The sequence below is a fragment of the Centruroides sculpturatus genome, unplaced genomic scaffold (assembly GCF_000671375.1).
Source record: "Centruroides sculpturatus isolate CEXI.00-Female unplaced genomic scaffold, Cexi_2.0 scaffold16, whole genome shotgun sequence".
NCBI lineage: Eukaryota > Metazoa > Arthropoda > Arachnida > Scorpiones > Buthidae > Centruroides > Centruroides sculpturatus.
In genome coordinates, this window is record NW_019384548.1 from 1,159,974 (window position 1) to 1,176,168 (window position 16,195).

A 16,195-nucleotide genomic window follows, 5' to 3' on the forward strand; every position below is an offset into this window, starting at 1 on the left:
ATTCCAGAAATCTGAATAAAAGGTGTTTAACTGCATTTTTTTAAATAATTAAATATTTTTTCCAAAATTTTTCTGAAAATCATTTTTTATTTACATTTTTCCACCAATGGAATAATTAATATATAATTATTAAACAATCCCAAGTGTCAGCTCATAAATTTTTGCCATTGTGCTCTTCGAATACTTCCAACCATAGTTCATCAAAACAACTGCATTTACCAGAGCCCTGGACTTGAGTCATTCAGGTAACACAGATTGAATGTCATTGCAGAAAATAATGCATGGCAAAATTTCCTATTCTGATTACTCATAGAAGCACTGCCAAACAGCATTATCACCAGTGTTTATTAGTTCACAGCAGGTATCATTTATTATCTGTTGTTTTGCCATTTACTAGTTTACTTTGTCAGTGATAAAAATATTGCCACGTAGAAAAATTTGCTTTATGTAGCAAAACCATGAGTTTTAGTTATTGATACCATATGAGGTGAAGCCTCAAGGTAGATTCTTCACTTGAGCATTCAGTAAATGGCTGGACTACGCATATCCTGTAAATACAATTTGTTATTTTGAGTGATGACTTTTTATATTTTATTGCAATGTTAGTAAGTTATACATTTCCATACTGTGCATTGTTGTCTTGGAGTGCATATCAAATTGCCATCTATGCCTGAAGTTGAGATCATGACAGACAGTTTGCTTTGTCACAATGTTGATATTATAAAATTCTATATTTTACCTGATTTTTGGAAAAATTCTGCAATTTCACTAACTTTTCCCTACAAGCAAAGTTTCCTGATATTTCTGGTTTTCCCAATCACTTGCTACCCTGTTTAAATTTATATTTTAACTAATAATTTTATTACTATTACATATATTTTTGACTATCTTTACCAGTCATATTCAGGTCTACTTCTGCATCAAAAGTATGCATTTGAACATTTTGCAAAATAATAGTTCTGAGTATATTTTATTTAAATTATATGAAATAATTTTTTTAATTTGAATGCCTTAAAATTAATAAATAATTATTATTTTATTTAACATAAAGTGAATTTGAAATTCTGATTTTACAATAATTTTAAATATAAACTTTAAATGAAAATGCAGACTTTCATTTAAAGCATATATTTAAACGTTTTTTAAAGTCATAATTAAATCAGATAGCTAACGATTATGACTTAAAACAATGATTTCCTGTGGTTTGTGGATCCTGGAAGGTCTCCAAGATACTTGTTGGTGGTCTGCAGACCCATTTTCTAGAAACACTTTTAAACACACAACACACAAAACCAACACCAGCACTATGAAAGGAGAAATTTACTAACGTTTTTGTCTATATTGTGCATTGTGTGTTTATACAAGACCAGTTTTGGAGATATACTGAAGAAACAATTTTATTTTATTACTTAGCAAATACTTTAAAATAATGTGATAAATTTGTATTTTTTTTTTTATATTCTACTAAACATAATCAAAATAAATATTAACTTATATTTATATTTAAAAATAATTCAGATATTTAAATAAAATAAAAATTCTTGCATTACTAAAAATAGACCATTGTACAAAAAACATTTTTAATTATTTAAATTTTCTCTTACCTGTAATTTAGGCATGTGTTCTATTATAATTGGTTTAAGTCTATAATCTGGTCCATAAACTTTGCCAGTTTTTTCTGCTTTTGTATTATTTAATCTTCGTCCAATTAATTCTAAATTTTGTTTACCTTGTATACTTATACATGGATTATTGAATAATTTGGGATTTGCTATTTCCATCTCACACATTTCTCCATTTGTTGTTTGCTGATTAGATGAAGTCAAAGTTTGTATAGTGTAAGAAACACCAGTGATATGTAGCTCTCCAATCATCAATGGTTGAATAAATAAATGTATCTAATGATTAAAATAAGGTATAAATATTTATATTAATATACCAAAAAAGTCAAATTTAACAAAATTTATAATTATTTATTTCAGAATTATTATTCAATAAGTAATTTAAAATAAGCTAAAATCATACTCTTCACTTGCCACAAAAATGAATATTATGATTGTATTTCATAGCTACAATATTTAATTAAGAATTACTATTGTAAAAAGTACAGAATGAAAATGAAAACTGATCTTAATTTAAAATTAGTTTTTAATCACAGACAATAATTTGCATTACAACTAACTAAAACTTTATAAAGTTTATTGAAAACCTAATACAAAACAATTTTTCATTGTTTATTATTGCATTTAAAAATATTTTGTCTCATAATCAGTGGTTATGAGTACTATAATTTCCTTTAAATAATCCACACTGACATATATCTTGCAGAAAAATTGCTAAAAATGAAATAAAATTAATTGCATAACCTGTGTCTCCAAAGTGAACATTAAAAACATGATACTTACACTGTTTGTATTATTAAGAAAATAACTGCTGGAAGTGCTAAAGTGCTAGGTTATTATTAGTTATAGTACTTGTCTTGCAAGTGTAATCTTTTTTATTATACATTTTTTGAAGTGTTGATTCTAAAGTCTGAATTTAAGTACTTTCTTACTATATTAGAAAGGGCTTAAATGCCATCTTTTGTAGATTAATAACTTTCTTAAGTAAATGTGTATAATATTGTGATATATAAGACCTAAAATTCTAGAAATAATATCATTTGCAGAAAGAACAACCGAGACTAATCAATTTGTTCATTTGTAACTAACTTTTTATTTCAATAAATAATCTAACAATCTTTATAGTATCATACCGTTTTAGTTTCTTGACCATCAAAATTAACTTCTTGAAGTACTTTAGATAAAACAGGATCCGACACAGAAGTCTAAAATATTAAAAAAATAAATAAATACATAAATCTAAATAAATATTAATAATATAATGATTTTGAACAAATAGTAGTATAATTTAAACTTGCAAATAAAACAAAAAAAGCATGCATAAACACACACACAAACATGTAATATGTATGTATATATACATACATACATACATACTACAAGAAATAACTGAACACATTTTTCATTAACAAAAGATGAAATTTTTAACATATTTATGCGTATTATGTACAGAAACATTGAAAAATTATAAGATACAAAAAAATGTCATGTTGAAAAAGTCACATCTGTCAAATATAATACATCAAAGTAAAAATACTTCACTGTCATATAATCCCATCAAACAGAAATATGTGCTTTACAATGAAACTGTATGCTGTTTATCAAACTCTCTAGAGGTTGTGACAAGAATGTTCCAGAGTTCAAATGCTAAATTCAAGAGAAATTCAGCTTTGAGTTTAAACAATGCTTCTGTGTTCAAACAGTGCATGCAGTGAAAAAAAATGCACTCATTGCATAAATGCCATCTATTCTGCACCCAAGTCATCTCTCACACTCTATAATCTCTTGCATTATGTTTGTGTGTTTTCAGTGTTTTTATTTTTGATGTGTTTGGTTTTATATATAACCCCAATCTATTAATCAGAGCATCCAAGAAGAGTGTGGAAGCAATGAAACTTAAGAGGAAGATATAATATCAATGACTGAGATGAAAAAGAAACTTATCATGAAGCATGAAAGTGGTACACATGTGGCAGATATGGCAGCCATGTTTAAGATGCCAAAGTCAATTGTAAGCACATTCTTAACAACAATGAAGCAATAAAAGCAGCAAATGTGGCTAAATGTGTGACAATCTTGATCTCTAGGACATTGCTTGTTACTAAGGAGATGGAAAAACTTCTCCTAGTATAGATAAATGAGAAATAATTGGCTAGTGATGTGAGATCCCAGGCTACGATTTTGGAAAAAAAAATCACTGTTTAAGTTTTAAAGAAAAATAATTTTAACAAAAACAAAAAAATTTTGGAAAAGTGACGAGGAAATGACAATATTTTGTCAAAGATAACACTTCCGTTTCAACAACAACTCTTCCTGAAGAGATGATCCATCCAGGGAAGTAGAGAGAAAATCTGGGATTGGATAAAACAGAGTTTCCATTTGACGTTGCTTTTTCAGAGACACCTCAGACTCAGGAAGAAGACTAAACCTCATAAAAGGGCCAAGAAAAAGTCAAAAAAGTTATTCAGTTTAGTTACTTCAGTACAGACAAATTGTCTCTCAACTTCAGTCTAGTCCAGTCCAGTCAGTCTGCCAATCCAATCCAGCTCGCCCGATCCCAGTTCCATTGATCTAGTTGGTCACCAAGTCTATTTTCACATTGTTTTCCTTGCCAGTTCAAATCCTGATTGCCACCATCTCCATTCCAATCCTTGTCTACCATCAAATAATTATCATCCTTAAAGACAGAACTCACATCTTGAAGACAGGATATCATTGCCAATCATTCAGGTATTTATCAGCTTGCAAACAAATGTAAACTCTCTCTTTCACAGATAGACAGAAATAGTTTATAAGATAGAATTATTTGCTTGTGTCATATGGCTTTATCTTGAGATGTGTAGTTGTAATTTTATATAATCCAGATAAATAAATCTAGTTTTGTTTTTAGTCATTTTTTTAGTTAAGTGCATTGCTTCTGAGGTTCTCCACCTCTCTTATTTTCCCTCCTCCATCCCTTGCCTTAGGTACTACATACAGCACTCGCTCGCACACTGAAAAATGCACAAAGGTTTTCAAAAATCAAACAGGTTTCCTATATTCCTAAATAAAAAATACAGGTGGTTTCAGACCTGACACCACCTGACCCCTCAGGGAAACTACCTTCCTGTTCACAGTGGTATCATCTCCAAAATAATTATTTGTAAGAAAACTAAGTAAACTGCATAGTGACTTTAAGAAATGAGACATCACCATTACTCACTAATGTACAGTAAATGCAATTTTCATTTTATGTACACTATTTATGTATTTTATTTACTGCTTTCATGTTTTAATTTAAATATTTTATATGAAAAGGAAACTGAGCTTTGTGGTGTAGATTTTTCTGTTTTGGCTTGACACAAACAGAGATATGGTGATATGCTTCTAATGTTCTGTCTAAAGCAGATTAAAACCTTCATGTACAAGGGATACATGCATATTTATTGTTATAGCCAACAGAAACATCAGGAAATGTTTAAAACATCCATATGTATAGCCAGCAGCCAGCCCACCCATATGCTTCACATGGAGAAATTTAACCTGAAATATTTCAGACCAATATATTTTAAAAACTGGGTAATTGTTAATATACCACTCACCAAAGAAATCATCACCAGTTCATAACAAAACAGAAAAATTATTATTACGAACGTTTTTGTCTAGATGAAAACATTCATAGTAAGAATTTTTCTGTTTTGTTATAAACTGGTGATGGTTTATTTGGTGAGTGGTATATCTCAGACCATACATTGAACTTAAAAATTCTGGCTTTGTCAAGACATCAGCATTGCCGAGTTGTACATATTTGTGAAAAATCATGTTTAATGGTCAAGTGGTTTCTTTGAACTTCAATCACAGACAAAAACACATTCTGACTTGTGTTCATTCAATTATTTAAGATATTTAATTGTTATTTTTACCTTAAATTATGTGTATTTTCTATTTATGTTTATTGAAACGAGTATTGTTTAGGATCTAGGAATGGATTAATCAACCTTCCATTATTTCTAATGAGGGAAATTGATTCAGACTTTGAACAATTTAGAGTTCATATGGCCTCCCCTCCTGAAATGAATTAGATTTAAAGTATAAGATACCACTGTATATTATTTAATATATATCTATATATTACAATAGTAAAGGGGGCGTTGTTCATCTGTCGAGGCTGCTGGCGTATTTTCCTGTGCACCTGGTTTTTTGCACCAAGTATAAAGATTAATCGTTTTTTTTAACTTTTACCATTACTAAAAAGCCTAAAATTGTTATTAATAGAGAGGTTGAGGCAGACGTTTTAAACGTGTAAATGTGTAGGACGGACGTTCGGTGCCGCTTTCCCATAAGCCTAGAAGTTTGACAATGGTGTTTGGAATGTCGAGCGTGATTCCACCAACTATCCAAACACCATTGTCAAACTTTTAGGCTTACGGGAAAGCGGCGCCGAACGTCAGACCTACACGTTTACACGTTTAAAACGTCTACCTCAACTTCTCTAATTAATATAACTTACAGTGGCAATAACAATAGAAATAATTATGCAATGTTTGCCACCCAAACGAGGAAGACCTCCATTAAATTGTGCCAAACTGGAAACACAGAAGAACCAGTCATCTTCATCAAATTCTAGGACAATAATGGACTTTAATTTTTGCTCTGAAAAAACCTTCATGAAGAATACACCAATGATGTGAATTACGGCCTAAATTCATCGCAGAATAGTGCAAATGACACTCCAGGTGAGTCAACCATTTCTGACCAAATTTTGAATAATAGGACTTTTGCTCAGACACAGTTACTTCAGTGCTTTAGGGCCAAATTTCGGACTTGATTAATACAACTAACAACAAACTCTTTAATCAAATGGTTATTATCAAACAGGAACTTGATATAATTCACGAAAACATTCGAAAAACAAAAGAAAACAAAAAAAAAATGGAAAAGCAGATTAATAGCTTGAAACAACAGGTAGAGAAATTACAAATGGACAAAGAATCTATACAATTTAAAATGGACTTGCTAACAAATGAACATGGCTACAATAACATAATTACATCTAATTATCCAAATCATAAAACCACCTTAAAAGCAGAAATACTAAACTTTATCACTAATACATTAAATTTACAAAATATAATTCAAGATGATATACTAGAAACAATTCAATTATCGAAAATGCCAAATCTAAAAATAAAAATCATTTTTATTAATAACCAAACTAGAGATCTTATTTTCTCAGCATTTATACATAGGAAACAACAGAACCTACTGAGAAGAATGGCAAAATCTACAGATTTCTCCAGATTTAACTAACAACTCAAGAATCAGACGGAAATATCTACAGCCAAACTTTTATGAACTATGAAAACAAAACACCCAGGTTAAATTAAGAAATGATATTCTAATAATTGACCGAGAAAAGCTAATTTATAGTTTAAGCATGGGGAAATTGGTACACGTGGATACTTTTCTCCCATCCATCAAGAATAATGAACTCAACCAAATGACAGACTAACAAGAAAGATAAAACTCAATTCCGCAAATTCTACTCTAATAATCAATGCCTTACAACAGGGGTGTCCAACCTTTTTGTTTCTCTGGGCCGCATTGGAAGAAGTCAAGGAGTTTTGGGCCACAAGTATATATAATATATACTTGTGGCCCAATATACAAGTATATTTAAAAATTAAAATGTCTAGATTATAATAATAAGTATTAAAACTTTATCAAGAAAAAGGATATTTTAAAAAATTACTTCTACAGACACCTTCAATTTTACTTAGAAATAGATAAATTCATTTATTATAAAAGAGACGAATTAAAATTTATTTCAAAAACACAAATATTTGTTTTATTTGGGTCTCTAATTAATAAAAAGCAACGAAACACCATTTTAAAGTGCATTTTTATTCAACTAATATAAATAATAGGTAGCCCAAAAAGTAGCCAAAGCGCCAAATGATATTTTTTACATCAAACAAAAAAAAGTAGCCACATTTGGCGCAATGTAGCCAAATCTTGCAACGTTGGAAAAAATAGTAAATAATACTGGAGTTGTGAATCAAAGGATTATAGACCCAAGTGCAGGGAAAGGAGAGAAAGGACAAAAGATAAAAAAGTGAGAAAGGTTGGAAAATTAAGGGTCAACAGAAGATCTATTTAACCTTTCTCACTACTACATCTTTTGTTTTTTCTCATCTTTCCCTCCTTTTCCCAAATTTGGGTCTATAATCCTTTGAGTCACAACTCCAGCTTTATTTAGTAATCCTTCCGCATTCACACATCTCCAAGTACAGTATTTGAAAATATTTTCTTTCCACTCAAAAATAAAATATGAATAAAGGTTTACGGCTTTGTGAAATTTTTTTTGAGTTTATGCCGTTGAAATAAATAAATAATAAAAAATTAAAACATTTGTGTTACACGTTTATTGGGCCGCATTGGAACTTGCCTTGGGCCGCATGCGGCCCGCGGGCCGCGGGTTGGACACCCCTGCCTTACAATTATAAATTGGAATAGCCAAGGACTCAAATATAAAATACCTCAACTAAACGCCTTTATATCCAAGCATGATCCGGATATTATTGCAATTACTGAAACCTAGATAACTTCAGAATCAATCTATAAATCAAACTTCTTTGAAAAATTTACATTAGAGTCATCTTTGGCAAAAAAACTAATAGGACCAGGCCATCCAAGTGGAGGCCTTTGCTTACTAATGAAAAAAGGTCTTTGCAAAATTTTACAAACAAAAAAATTTAATAATTTCATTCTGCTCCTCATTCAAATCATCAAACCTATTCTTGTTAATACTATGAATAACTTAATAACTTTAATGCTTACTTATATCCCACCCAATGACATATCAACATTGAACGAAATTTCCAAACAAACAGAGCTCTGGCAATATATGACTCCTTACTTCATAATAGTGGGTGACTTCAATGCAAAAATTGCAGATAAAATGGATTCCAAATATAGTGGTAATAATTTTCTAATACAGAATAACTGTCATTCGAAGGATAAGCATCTAAATAGCCTCGGTCAAAAATTAATTGATGTAATAATAAACCTCAAAATATATATAATTAATGGCCGACTTAAAAACGATATCCCTGCAGAATATTCTTGCCTAACCCATAATGGAAAATCAACTATTGACTATACAATATGTTCAGAATTATTATTGGATTGTTGCCTGGATTTTATCATTATTGACTTTGATATTTCTGATTATCTTCCCACAAAAGCGACTTTTTTACTTTTTCTGGAAAAAAATTATGAAAACACCTCAAATAAAAAACAAAGAATACAATACAAATTAAATAGATACTGTATGTTAATGAATTTGGAAATCGTTTTGACAATATCCCGAAAATTACAGAAAGCAACAGTACTCTGTGGACTAAAATTGAAAGTAAAGACGTCATGATTTTTATTAATTGTGCAGGTATTAATGGTAAGACACAGTGACTTACCGTCAATACCTGCGCAATTAATTAACATTCTGATAATGATGGCTTGAAGAAATATACAACTTAATGATAACTATAATGAACAATTATATATTCATGAATAATGACAAAAAGAAACTTCATAATGAATTGGGACAGGGATGGTTTGATTATGACTGCTACAAAATGAAAAGAGAAAAACAAACAAAACTAAAAACATTCAGAATAAATTCTAATGGCATCAATTTCAACAACTACAAAGAAGCTAAACTAATGTATAATAACTTAATTAAGACAAAAAAGAAAAATTACTTTAGAAAGCTTGAATTAAATTTAATTCAACATAACAATGATAATAAATTATTTTGGTCTACTGTTAGAAGATACCGACCCAAACCTGGTATAAATAAAATCTCTCCAATTATTGACTTCGACACCTGGAAAAACTTCTTTCAATGTTACCCAAGAATCTATTTAAACACTTCAATAACATATAATACAAAAGACTACGACAAATATCTGGATGCAACTTCATAATTGATGAATTAAATGATGCAATTCAAAAAACCAAAAGCCACTCAATTCCAGGTCATGACAATATTCCTACAAAATTCTTAAAATCAATGTCTAACAGCTCTAGATTAAAATTACTTCATCTCTTTAATGTTATGTACTGTACAAAACATCTTTTCCCAACTCTTGGAATACAGTTATTTTAACAATGATATATAAAAAAAGTAACAAATCTTCTCCAAATAATTATAGACCTATTGCCATGGTACATGGTTCTTGAGTTGTGCAGTTTTTTTTTTACTCCCATGTGCTTGTTAATCTTCAAGAGTATCTCTTGAAGATTAACTATATTAGTCAACTACAAACATTATCAAACATCATTAATACACAATAAAAATATCAATAATCATTTTAAATAGACAAGTCTTGCAAAATAAATAAACCAAAATTAATAGAATCTACTTTGAAAATTTATTTAAGACAAATGTATTTAATATGAATTAAGAAAACTTATTCATTGCTTAAATATCTTTATAGATAAAAAAAATAGCTATTGAAAAAATTAAAGAAACAAATATAATTATTTTCTTTTTAATTTCTAATAAAAAGTCAATATATAAATGTCACTAAGAGTAACACAAAATACAGTATAATTATTGTTTAAAACTAACCTTGAATGATGAAGTTTCATTTGTCAAGTGTGTACTTTCCTGACTACTGTCTTTTGGTATAAAAGTCCATAACAGGAAAACATTAGTCAAAACTAATGGTATGGCAAGAGGATTTCTAATCTGTAGTTCAATGGTTATTATTTCTGCAAATATAACAAATTTCAAACATTTATTACAAATATAAATTTTACTTATACAATACATTAATACTAAAACTGATATTTGAAGTGAAAATAAAAAAAATAGATGAAAAATTTTTTGCCTTTCTTTAATGAGATAATTATTAAAGCTTTTTATAATTCCACATTAAAACTCAGACATTGGAGAAATAGTATAATGCATATCATGAGTAGCAATCAATTTAAAATTAGATTCATAATGTATAGATTACAAAAGTATCAAATAAAAAAATTAATATAAAATCAGATACAAAACAATATCCAAAAACAATTTTCAATAGATGAAGCAACTATTATTATTTTAAATGAAAAAAGATTAAGCATTACACAATAAGACATTTGGTTGTAGTACTACAGTTTTTTCCTCTTCTTTACAAGAATTTTTTTGCCATCAAGCCCAAACAGCTATAGTCAGTTAGGTTTATGCATAAGCTAAGGAATCTACAGATTAGTTGCATGCTGCAAGGCTACAATATAGAGCCTCATACTTTTAAAATTATTATTATTTGGTGGAAAAAAAACAGGAATATATATCTCCACATTTTTAATTGTAACATTAAAATAAAGCTTCTTTGCAAATTACATTGTTGTTAACTTACAAAGAGTACAGTGTGTAAAACCCATTCTAGAAAATAAATTCAAACAGAACAGTAATTTTGTGTAATCATTCATAAATTTTTTTATAGCTTTTTCATTTTTTACTATTTTTACAACAGTCAAAATTAATGGTATGGAGGATTTCTAATCTGTAGTTCAATGGTTATTATTTCTGCCTTTGTGAGTTTCATAATCTTTATCCCCATAAGTCAAAAAAAAATCTGTCCATGATTTGAATATCTTATAAACAATTATCAAAACTCAGACTTAATTTGATATAAACAGTAATATCTAAAAAGGAGCAATATATTTCTATGCATTGCAAATTGCCAATTTGAAACACTATCAGACAAATCATCAGATATACGATGAATTGAATGGACAAGCAAGGAAAGATAAATTCATAAACTTAAACTGTGTTAAAAGAAGCAATGTTTGATATTCCAAAAAAAGGCACAGAATCTGAAAGAAATATATGAGCCAGTTAAGCAGCATTAGGTTAATAATAGAACATATAAAGTTCTTCATTGATAAAAATTTTGTGATAAAGTGAACAACAGAACTTGTAGATAATCAATGTTCTGGGAAAAAAAGAATTCAAATGTCAGCATCTCTACAAGAACAGTTGTAAGATGAGTACATGTATCAACAAATTTGAAAAATTCTTTAAAGAATTACTGCCAAAATTTTCACTTATTTTCAATAGCTCTCAATAACAGTACAGATAATAAAAACATCACTTAGCTTACAGTGTATATACATGGATTAAAAAACTTCAACATCATTCAAAAGTTGGTTGATACCAGTGAAGAATACTACCATAGATGCAGACATTCTTGAAGTATTATTCAAATACACACAAATGTGAAACTAGCTGTATCAAAGCTAGTGAGTAACAATTAATGGAATGCTGAGCATGATTAAAGAAAAGAAAGGTGTCATAGCGCTGCTTCAAAGTCACGAGGAAGGTTTCAGAATTAAACAAGAAATCCAAGAAACACAATCAGATTAACTCTGTTTGTCCCAATCATGAATGAAACACTATGAGATTCAACAACTTTTGTTAGAAGCAGAATCTCTATATGGTGATCTACTATATTCTGACATTCTCTGGCTTAGTTGAGGCATGTATTAAAAAGAAAGTATACAGACTGAGGAAAGTAATAGCTAATTTTCTTAAAAGTAAAAATGTAGATGCTTCAAAATTTTGCAATTATTCCAAATGGCTTTCTAGTCTAACATTTCTAACAGATTTAATATCACATTTAAACAACCTAATTCGCAACTTCAGGAAAGAAATAAAGTGATTCATGAGATGTATGGATACATTGTCACTTTCAAAATAAAACTATAACTATGGTAATATTAACTTACAAAATCAAACTGTTTATTTCCTTAAACTCCAGAAAACCAAGCCAACAGATGCCAAAATATTTGTAACTGTGATATGTAATTTGAGAAATGAGTTGTCCTCCCATTTTGCTGACATTTGTTTGCAAGCATTTGATTTCAGGCTTTTCATAATTCTGATGTGGAAATAGGCATTGCAACAGAAAATGGTCAAATAAAACTTATTAATATGTTATGCAACAATCTACAAAATTAAAATTTCATGTCAATGATGTCACAAAAAATGGCATTGATGTGTTTCAATAGTGCTTCTATGTGCAAACAACTCTTCTCAAACATGAAATACATGAACAAATTAAGAATCAGATGATTGATTCCCATTTAAATGACATTTTATATCTGGCATCATCCAGCTTGTCACCTAATCTCTAAAGATTTTTGTGTGCAAAAAACAGAATCAAATCTCACACTAATTTGTGTCAGTTGTAATTTCATCATATAAATATTACATTAATAATTAAAATAAGTTTATTAATAGTTTTATTATTACTACCTTAATTTATTAACTTAAGTTTCAAAACTTGTAATCTTCTAAAGTTATGAGAATGTTACTTTTATTTGTAAATTATCTCAGAGTTTGTCATTTATCTCATATATTTGTAATATATTGAGTAATTTATGTTCTTTAATTCTCTGCATTAAATTTGCATAGTTGCACCAACGTATAATAAAGGGAGTGTATGCTAGAATGGGAGTGTATGCTATAACGTTAAGGGATCGTCGATTTAACTCTGATCTATTATACGTTGGTGCAACTATTTGTAATATATTATAGTTATTTGGATATATATGTGTAATATGGAATAATGTAAGAATAGAGAAATTTATTAAGTGTGAATGGAGGTGGTCACTGCTCAAATAGCAGAACTGACTAAATCAAATTGACCAGAGCTGTTTTTAAAATTTGTACTGAAGAAAATATCACATTCATTAAAGTTTATTTGCTTGTCAGTAAGAATGTTTATTATAGTAAAGGTTTGTTTTCTGAATCATTCTTTCTATGATTTAATTATTATTATTATTAGACAATCCTGATAAAATCTCCAGCAAAGGAAAAGAAACATCAATTTTAAAAAACAACACAGAGACAACCAAAACATTTTTAAACAAGAATTACATATTTCTCATTCATTTAACTGTAATGAACGTGGCCCACATCCACTCACAAATATATCTGACCCTCAAATGGATAAAGGTTGCTAACCCTGGTCTAAAGCAAATTAACCCATCAACAAAAAGGCTAATTTCTAAAACTTTATGATATTTATTTATTTTTTAAATAAATATCATAAAGTTTTAGAAATTAGCCTGAAAAGTGCAAAAATCTTTACTTATTTATCAGTAAAACATTAAAAAATGTGCCAATGTCCCTTTCCCATCTTTTTTCAATATTTTATTTAATTTTTCACATATCTACTTAATTCTTTTTCTAATTTCCTAACCTTATCGAAAAGTTCAAATAAAGAAAATTAATGCGCAAGCATTCTGCATTATGCACTCTTCATCTTACGTTCAACTTATATTCAAATTTTATATTCTGGAATGATTTTGAAAAATCCAGCTTATTTAGAATTAAGAAAACCTGAGGAAGAACCCAGAATGGGTTATGAAAACATTTGTTATTTATTGCTTACCCTTACTTCACACTGATTATCGGTTGTAGAGTGTCTTATTTTATCGTTATTCTGATGTTGTATGCAGATTTACATTACATGGTAATGAAAAATAATTGAATAGCTATTCTATTTACTGTAATTATACTATTTTACTGTACTACTGTATGTTTTTAAACTAACAATCTACCGGCTTCAAAGTATTACACTATAATTCTCTCTCCATAGTAATTATGTCTAGAGCAGCGTTTCTCAAAGTGGGCGATAACGCCCCCTTGTGGGCGCTGGAGGCTTTCAAGGGGGCAGTAGAAGGCTCAAAGAAAATTGGGGGGCGTTAAGGAAATATAGAGGGACGACGGCAGACAAATTCTATATATAAAAATTCGACGGAATATATATAAAATGTTCACATTTTATATATTTTTTATTTTTTATTGAAGGTCACAACTTGAATATTTCTAACACATTGACTTTTATTTTAGCTCAGCGTTTCTCAAAGTAAGCAATAACGCCCCCTTCTGGCGTGATGAATAGATCTATGATAGAGGCAGGGTACTGAACAGTGACCAAAGGCAAAATTGGGGCTGATAAGAGGAAACATTGCATTTAATGGTTTCCAGATGATGAGAACAATGTACAGTAAGGGCACAAAGTGTGAGATTCATAGAAAAGTTTTCCTAGGAATATTTCCAATCCTTTTCTCACACAAGAGAAAATGGGTTAGGGGGCATTGGGTATAACTTTATGGAACAAAGGGGGCGGTGGATCGAAAAAGTTTGAGAATCACTGGTCTAGAGGTAAGCTTTCTGTAAATGTATCAGGTTTAAGGACATATACTTAGTTTGAGCCACAGTATCAACCAATAACTCTCCTGTCAGATGTTTAAATCCAATAGAATACAGAAATATCTATTTTTGTTAAGCATTGTTTCACTTATTATAGCAAAGTTAAATATCAACAGACGAATGAGAGTTCCCCACCATGTTATAGCAAGAACACAGAGGAACATATAAAAACTGAAAAGTCTGTATTTTTAGTAATATCTTCTTTAACTGTTTAGTTTAACAGCTCTTTCCATATAAACTATGAAAAGTTCATAGCAGTTGGCAAGTGTGAAAGTATATAAAATCCCAACTAATAAATGAAGACATTAATATCAATGCTGTATAACTTATGTAAATATACTTAAAGAACTTTAAAGATTAAAAAGCACATAAGAAATTCTGAAATAGACAAATTAACACATAATTACAAGATGCCTAGATATACTAAACAAAGCATTTTATAAAAATGCAAAATAAGCAGAATTATATAAAACACTTAAAACAAAAAAGTAAACAAAATCCATAGAAATAAAAGAAATACTAACATTAGGACAATTTAACTTTTTATAATTTAATATTGAATATAATTTTAATAAAAAAATGTACATAAAATAATTTCAATTTAAATATTTGTATAAATTTGAATTATCATTCTATAATGTCATATTTAAACAAATTTATTTTATTGATAAGTGTATTTGATTTTAACACAAGACACTTTATAAAAAAACTACAAAACATTTGTTTGTTAATTAAAATATATTTATGATAAATTAAAACATGATTTTATACTACAATCATAATTTAAAATTATAAATTAGATAACTAAAAATTGCAAGATTTTCTCTGAGCTAAATTTAAATTACTAACATAAAGTTAATTTGAAAAATATCTATCAGGTCAGTCCATAAGTTCGTGCGCATTTTTATCTACAAAAAAAGCAACAAAATATTTTAACTAAATTTTATTTCAATCTATAATGTATTCACCATTATTTTGTACAATTTCTTGCCATCTTGATGGTAGCTTTTTAATCCCGTCTTTGTAAAATGATTTCGGTTTTGAATCAAAATATTCAGAAATAGCCTTTTTTACATTGTTCTCATCCTCAAAAGTTTTTCCTTTTAAAAAATTCTGCAAACCCCGAAAAAGATGATAATCACTGGGAGCAATATCTGGCAAATATGGTGGATGAGGTAAAATTTCCCAGTTGAAGCTTTTGAGTTGAGCAGTTGACGTTGTTGTCAGTTAGCTATTGACAGTTCATGTGGTATCCATTTTCCTAGCTTTGAAACTTTTCCGATTTGTTGTAGATGTCTATGAACAGTTCCATGGG

At 29.1% G+C, this 16,195-nt stretch overlaps 1 protein-coding gene across 1 annotated transcript in view; it reads right to left on the reverse strand.

Moving 5' to 3' along the window:
* The window catches only part of LOC111623563 (trafficking protein particle complex subunit 8-like), a 114,325-nt gene that overhangs the window by 22,143 nt on the left and 75,987 nt on the right, over nucleotides 1–16,195 (reverse strand). Inside the window, exons 17-19 of the mRNA XM_023366178.1 lie at nucleotides 10,237–10,379; nucleotides 2,756–2,827; nucleotides 1,605–1,898 (exon numbers count right to left, since the gene is read on the reverse strand). Of these exons, the coding sequence (XP_023221946.1) occupies nucleotides 1,605–1,898; nucleotides 2,756–2,827; nucleotides 10,237–10,379 (509 nt within the window). The remainder of the gene's footprint in view (nucleotides 1–1,604; nucleotides 1,899–2,755; nucleotides 2,828–10,236; nucleotides 10,380–16,195) is intronic.